This window comes from Montipora foliosa, chromosome 13 (genome assembly GCF_036669935.1).
Source record: "Montipora foliosa isolate CH-2021 chromosome 13, ASM3666993v2, whole genome shotgun sequence".
Taxonomy (NCBI): domain Eukaryota; kingdom Metazoa; phylum Cnidaria; class Anthozoa; order Scleractinia; family Acroporidae; genus Montipora; species Montipora foliosa.
In genome coordinates, this window is record NC_090881.1 from 17,428,110 (window position 1) to 17,435,609 (window position 7,500).

The 7,500-nt window shown below is 39.5% G+C and overlaps 2 protein-coding genes across 6 annotated transcripts in view; one reads left to right on the forward strand and one right to left on the reverse strand.

Annotated features, from left to right (window-relative positions):
• LOC137982552 (solute carrier family 13 member 2-like) overlaps positions 1-7,500 on the forward strand; it is a 73,142-nt gene that overhangs the window by 9,279 nt on the left and 56,363 nt on the right. The window lies entirely within an intron of this gene.
• Positions 4,929-7,500, reverse strand: part of LOC137982543 (peroxidase-like) — an 8,118-nt gene continuing 5,546 nt past the window's right edge. For both annotated transcript variants that reach the window (XM_068829661.1, XM_068829660.1), the window contains exon 4: positions 4,929-5,235. In XM_068829661.1, the coding sequence (XP_068685762.1) occupies positions 5,174-5,235 (62 nt within the window). In that variant the 3' untranslated portion in view covers positions 4,929-5,173. The remainder of the gene's footprint in view (positions 5,236-7,500) is intronic.

Genomic DNA, 7,500 nt, shown 5'->3' on the forward strand with positions numbered 1-7,500 from the left:
AATGTAAAAACGGGGTCGGTAGGCACGACTTTTACGTCATCAACCTCCTTCCCAGGGTACTCTCCTACTCGGCCCCCGTGGCTGTCACTAGTGAGCTTTAGCAACGATGACGGGAACGGCAACGAGAAGGCCGTCTAAGAACGTAAATTCGCGTTATGGCAATCGCTTCGCGAGTATTCCACGCATTTTAATAGGACAAAGGTATGGCAGTCCGTCGGGAATGAAACTGTTATGAGCGGCGCATAATTTAGGGGAGAAAATGAAAATTTATCCTCAGGTGCTGACGTTCTCCATAAAATCTCAAGTTTAGCTATTTCACGTTGTTAGGGAACTTTAGCAACGACAACGGCGACGGCAACGAGAACGTCACAAATTTGCATATTTAGTAGGCAAAAACAGTAGCTTTGCACGCTCTGCACGTGCATTTTTCATTCTTGTCTCTTTCTTTGCCGTCGTCTGCAAAACAACAACGTGAAATTGCCAAATTGGAGGATTTATGGACAACGTCAGCACTTGGAGATAAATTTTCATTTTCTCCCCTAAATTAAGCGCCGCTCATAACGGTTTCATTCCTGAGGGACTGCTACACCTTTGTCATATTACAAAGCTTGGAAGAGTCTCGAAGTGATTGCAATAACGCGAATTTATGTTTTTAGATGACGTTCTCGTTGCCGTTCCCGTCGTCGTTGCTAAAGCTCCCTGTTGTTTTGCTGACGACGGCAAAGAAATGGACAAATTTGAAAAACGCACGTGCAGGGCGTGCAAAGCTATTGTTTTTGCCCACTAAATATGCAAATTTGTGACGTTCTCGTTGCCGTCGCCGTTGTCTTTGCTAAAGCTCCCTACTCTCTCGCCACGGTGGCCGAGTAGGAGAGGACCCTGGGAACGAGCTTCTTACCTCATGCCAAAAGGCTCCTTGTGCCGATGAATTTTTTTCTATGGTGGGTAGATAATGGTGTGGGGGAAAAAATAGGGCATAAAACGCATATCGATTTTCTGCGGTTATTGTTCGTTGGTCGGCATGATTTCCCTACTTCGAAATAAACCGAAACCAGTGAACATTGATAAATTCAGGGACATTTTGACGTTTGTTGATTTCAGATCATGTCTTCTTTCGTAAAGGTCACCCAGATTACAAACAAATGTCTTGCTGTTTATCACCTAAAATTAACACTTCAGAGAAAAATAAAAATTAAATATTTAACACTTCAAAAAGATCAGTAAAGCTCTTGTTATGTAGAGGGTGCCCGCCTTTGTATTCGTCAGTCGGATAAGTTGAGCTTCTTGGCTTTAAAATAATAGTTGCTTCTGCGTAACGTCCTCCCTTTGTTGAATTTTTACAGGGACGAAACATTCTTGAAAGAAATTTGAAGTCGTTGACAAAGGAAGAAGTATATGGTTGATACCATATTATTTTCAGATTTATTCCATTATTTTTCCCTTTGTATAAATTGATCTGGTATGTGCCGTCCTTCATCCCCTTTTCTTTAGGCGTCGAGAGAAAAAGTTTTTTTTTTTTTTTTTTGTAATCAGTCCTTTAAAATCCATTCCATTCGTCACTTTTCAAGGGATCTTTTGCGGTCGACTTTGGGGATCACTTGCGATCGAGGATATGAATTTGCGGTTCATTTTGGGGATCATTTGGGGTACTGTGCAGTTCACCTAATCTTGGTGAGTGACAGTGTTGATAATTGCCAACGAGTCAGCCCTTCTGTCTTCAGAAGGCCTGGCGAGGCGGGAGATTATAGAGCCGCGAGAAGATTTAAGAATCTCAGAAGCGCTTCAACTTTGAGTGCAATGTAGACCAAAAGCTGTAATGTAGACCGAAGCGATGAAATGTTGACCGTCGCGATAGCCAATGAGAGTGCCGCACGAGTACGCCGCGTAATGTTTGTTGTCGAAAGCCTGGCTCGTTGGCACTTTAGTGACAGCTATAACTAGTATTATAGTCAAATTTGCGTCAATGATGACAGGTATTTTAAATGGAATTTTTTTAATTGAAATAAAGTGTTTTTCAATCAAAATAGTGCTTTGTCTGAATATTTTGGTTTTAATAGTTAGCGTTGTTATCAATAACGGTTGTTCTTTTGACCCAATTAAGTTACACAGAATTATGTACTCATCATTTTCAACAGCTACTAGGCATAACTTGTTTGGCACAATGACGTAAGGTAACGTCATTATGACGTCTATTGTTGGTTTATTGGATAATCCAAATTTCCCTCAAAGTTGTAATAAAGCAAAATGATACTTAAATATTAAGACGTCTGATCGAAAAAAAGAAAAGATTCAAGGAGACACAAGTCATGACGACTTCCTTTATTATTAAAGAAACCATAGCCGTCTGCCATATTTTAATGTGTCCTTTTTCCGTAAGCCAGTAAAATGCATTGCCAAACCAAATTTAAATTCAGTTTTATAAGAGCCTTCGCGAAAACACCCTCCGAGGTCTACATAATTCTCCATATCATACGAAAGTCGAATCCAATAATTGTAATAGGCCTTTTGCAACAAACGATCACATGGTACAAAATCCGCCATGCTGGAGGGCAAGCTCATTATTATTCCCCCACTGGGACATTAAAACAAAGAGACCTGAACGAGTCAAGCTTGACTTGCCTTTGTTGTAATGTCCCAGTGGGGGAATAATAATGAGCTTGCCCTCCAGCATGGCGGATTTTGTACCATGTGATCGTTAGTTGCAAAAGGCCTATTGCTGGTTTTCACTCACGTGATCAACAGCCATGTTTTTTAACGAAAACAAAAGGAAGCGTTTGCATAATAATAGAGTTAAATTCTCGGAGGATTTGGTCGGGGCACCAACATGGCCGCCTTTTCTTTGTTTTGGGCACCAACATGGCGGTCGTGACGTCATGTGAAAACCGAGAATTAGAACAGGGGTCAATAGACCTTATTCACGATGGCCGCCATGTTGGATTTGCTATTATCATGTAAATTAGCTACACACTTCCGAGGGGGAAAACAACACAAGTTCGAGAGTTTTTAACGAGCATCTTAGCCGCCACACAGACGATTTTTTTCACGTTCATTGAATGTTTTTCGCTTAAGTAGTAAAATAGAATGATTACACAAGTTACTTCGATGTTTTTATTAGTGAAAAATGAGGAGATAACGAAGTAGAAAGTGAAAATGCCAAAGGCAGTCAAAGATATAAAATTATCATAAATGGGACTTAATTCTAAATTCTAAAATGCACTTTTAGAAATGTTCTTTCAATATTTCGACTAGCCGATTTTCCGCAATTTGCCTTTTTTCCAATGTTTGCCCCCAGCGTAACACATGGCTAATTTGCGTGACAATTTGAAAACCAACATGGCGGCTATCGTGAATAAGGCCTATTACCGTAATCAGTTCCTTCTTTATTGAATAAACCGACTTTGCTTGGCACACAGGTGCTGTGTGCGACGATTTTCTATAGTGTCACATTGAGTTTTGAAATTCATATGAAAGATAGTTTCCAGCATAGGATACAGCATAGAATTTCATGCATCGAGGAAATGAAAGCCCTTTGCAAGAAATTATCTTTTTGTCTTCCAAAAATCAGCTTAAATGGGATGGATCTATAAACGACCGACTCAGGTTTTTGGCCTTGTGTGTTGAAGCACAGCCTAATCAATCAATTGCGCTAACGACAACGGAACTTGTGCAGTTTTCCGGATTCAAAACATCACTTGTAACTTCTCCCAGCTCATATTGGAGGCTGGGCGCTTATTAACTTTTTCTGCCCTTAGGATGGGCTCTATAAATTCGAGGTTGGGCGCTCATTCGAATAAATACGGTAGCTTGTGATAACATGTTCTATGGTATGCATGTTCAAGTGAGCTGTGAACTTTCAATGTTTATCGAGCATCGAGTAGATTTCCCATCCGTCGAAGTTCCGTTGAGGCCGTTTTTAGCCGTGGCACTTTAAATGAAGCATATGAGGTAAAAACAACAAAACGGTCGAAGAGTACTGAAAACCAGTTTGAAAAATAAAAAAGAGATGGCAGCCGAGTTTTTTGGGGGGGCTTTCGTAGACGTTTTCTTCCCATTTTCTACCCCTCACAAGTTCAGGCGATTGCATTAATCGAAGGTAAAATCCTGGTCCCGGTTGTTCAAACGATGGATAACGCTATCCACCGCGGATACATCACTGTCCAGTGGATAAACACTAGCAAAACCAAATGAGTTATCCAGTCGACAGTGGTTTATCCTGCGGATAGCGCCATCCATCGTTTGAACAACTGGGGCATGAATTTTCCTGTTATTTATATTCTGGTGGTACCCGTTGAAAAGGGTTACGAGTAACTCACAATCATAGTCGATTCAGTCCTATTATCCCGTCATATTTTAAAGCCCAAATCGTGGCTCGAATGCGGGTCTAGCCTTTTAAATTCCTGGATGAGACCGGGGACATTCTAGGACGCGACGACTCGCTCGTGCTGACATCAATCGTGCTTGTTGAATTAGCGGAGTCAAAGAAATTAGGGGAAGCATAACTCTCGATCACGCGCACAAATTTGATCAGGATACAGATACAAACAAACACTGAGAATATTTATAACCCCTAAGTTCTGTTAATCGTGCGTGCTCTCGAAAGATCTCCTCAGAATAGCACTAATGATTTATAAACGTATAGCCAGACCATACAAAGCAAGTTGTAACGCTGTTGTTAATATTAGGGAGCTTAAGCAACGACAATGGCGGCCGCAATGAGAACGACCCAAATTTGCATATTTAGTGGCACGCCCTGCAGGTGCATTTTACACTTTTGTCCCTTTCTTTGTCGCCGTCAGCAAAACAACAACGTGAAATAGCTAAGTTTGAAGTTTTATGAAGAACGTTAGCACTTGAGGACAACAAATTTTCCTTTCCTACCCTTAATTAACAGCCTTTCCTACCATTGCCATTCTTGAGGAACTACCAGACCCTTGCTATATTAAAAAGGTTGAAATAGCGACGAAGTGATTACAATAACGTGAATTTATATGTTTATATTAGCGACGATCCGAGTACAACATAAAATAAGCCGAGAAAGGCTCAATCAACTCCAAGCTTTTCCTCTATCCCCCACCTCCTGCATGCCTAAGGATCGACATTTGCTGACGTTTAAGAAAGACGTGAAGTCAATAGTTTCGAAAAATGCCGTTGGAACCAGGGATCTTGTGCATGATTAATGATTAGTCTTCCTTTCTCTACATGCCTCGCTTTCGGCTGACTTTTCCATTCCCGGCCCTGGATTTAAGAGAAATGAATAAAAAGTTAATTGTTCACTGCTTGCAAAAATCAATACCATTTTTTCTTCTCTGTTAAAGCGAGTTTCAATCGAGTGTCGTAAAGCCAAAACCAAAGTAATTACTTTGGCCAATCAAAGGACAAAGACAATCCAGTAAGCCAATCAAAACTTGACGTAATTACACGTAGGCGACACAAGGCGCGGGAAAATGTGAACAGTCCTAACTGATTAATGGGAAAATGTGCACGCGCGAGCCATTATTAGTATAGTTTTGGTTTCACTTCTGATTGGTTGAAAAAGTAGCGCGAGAACTATGAACCAATCACTGAGTGAAGTAATCATAAACCAAAGCAATTCGCTAATTACTTTCGACACTCAATTGAAAACCGCTCTTTGTTAATCATAAAATTTAAATTCATCTTACATTGAGTATGAATTGTCTCCATTAGGTGGGGGTACACGTGAGTTTGAAGGGCATTTTAAGAGGTTTAAAGAAGGGATAAGAGAAAGACAATTATTTTTGGAACACCAACAGACAGTTGCCCCCATTCCAAGAGCACACCAGGTTGGTAGGGGACTGTTTAGTTGTCCATATATCAATTTTTAACTTCAAATCGTAATATCTTATTTCAGGGTTCGTACGCGTCTTGAAAACCCTTGAAAACCCTTGGATTCCAGAAGTCCGGTTTCAAGGCCTTGAAAGTACTTGAAATCGATTTTTGGTCCTTGAAAGTCCTTGATTTTTTATTGATCAAGACTCGAAAATATTAATTCTTGAATGAAGCCAGTGAAAACAAATGTTCAGGTAAACAAAATATAACGTTCTCGAATTTTGCTTGGTTTGTGGTAAATTCCTACTGAAAAAAGTCCTTGAAATTTCAAAGTAGGGTCCTGGAAAGTCCTTGAAAATCCTTGACTTTTTGGCCTTAAAAGGGGTACGAACCCTGTTATTTGCATATTTTATTTGTAAATTTCTAATTCTAATTTCTTATTTCTCCAAATTTTACTACTCTTTCGAGAGAAACTATCTCCTCCCAAATATACCGAAAAATCACCAAAAACTTTACAAACACCGCAAAACATTGATTTGTGTTTTGAGCATAGGGTTTTTGTATTGCTTGAAACGCGAACGAGAACTATCCATTAAACCGATTTTAAGCGGCGTGGAAACGGCTTTCAGGTGTACCCCCGCCTTAATTAAACGGGAGTCCCAGTACCCCTTAATTTAACATTACAGCGAAATGTAATAATCTTTCACGCGAAATCTAATTATTAATTACAATACTGACATCGGCAATTTAGCTCTAAGTATGCATAATTTGTTTTGAATATAGAGAAAAAAAAAAAGAGAAGATGAGAAAAAAATTATGCAAGAATAAACGAGAAGAAAAGCAAAAGAAGCGAAAAACCAAACACAAGCATTAGGAGAGCTAAAGTGTGCTTATACCAAGAACAAATGACTTCAGTTTAGAATTGAACAAAGCAGTACTAAAGGCATTCTATTTCAGAGCTAAGGGGATTAAATATTTTTGGGCCCTTGAAAAGGAAGTGAAAATTTCCTTACATTTGTACTGCAGTAGGGCAAACGGAAGGAATTCTTACTTCTAGTGTTATATGAATTTACGTCACAGTGAAGCAAAAACGTGTCATTAAAACAGTTAGGAAGAAGGCCGTTTTTATAAAGGTACATAATTTTACCTGTAACTAAATCCTGAAACAGAAATATGCCTTACAAGTCACATGACCTCGGAAAATTGGTATGGCCAATAGTAAAACGCTAGTTTTCATTTCTTTGGAGTCAACAGTGTTAAACGGGCGTAGGCATGGTAAAGTTTTAAGGCAGCAGGACTGGGTTGGTATGAAATTTCTCACATTTACTGGAAGTCCGGTAAGAAATGAAATTTTATATTTAGCTTATTGACTTCGTTGAAATTTTGTTTTGAAAGATTACCTTTCTTAACTTTTACTTTTAACTTGCATTTTAATTGCTGATTGGTGCGGTCTTCATGAAGGGACACAAGTCGCTTGAAATGTAAGTGTATGCTAGTGAGTCCCATACAATTTACTGTAACGTTTTTGTATGGGACTCTGGGAGCACCTCAGGCATTATCCAAACGAGGCGTTATAATCCTTTTCTTCTGATACGGATTTGATTTTCTCTTTTCAGATGAGATTAGCGGTCTATACTTGTCATCAAGTTGTAATAAATGCGCCTCAATTTTCGCGAGAACAATGACGCTTGTGTTTATTTACTGCTGAATGGT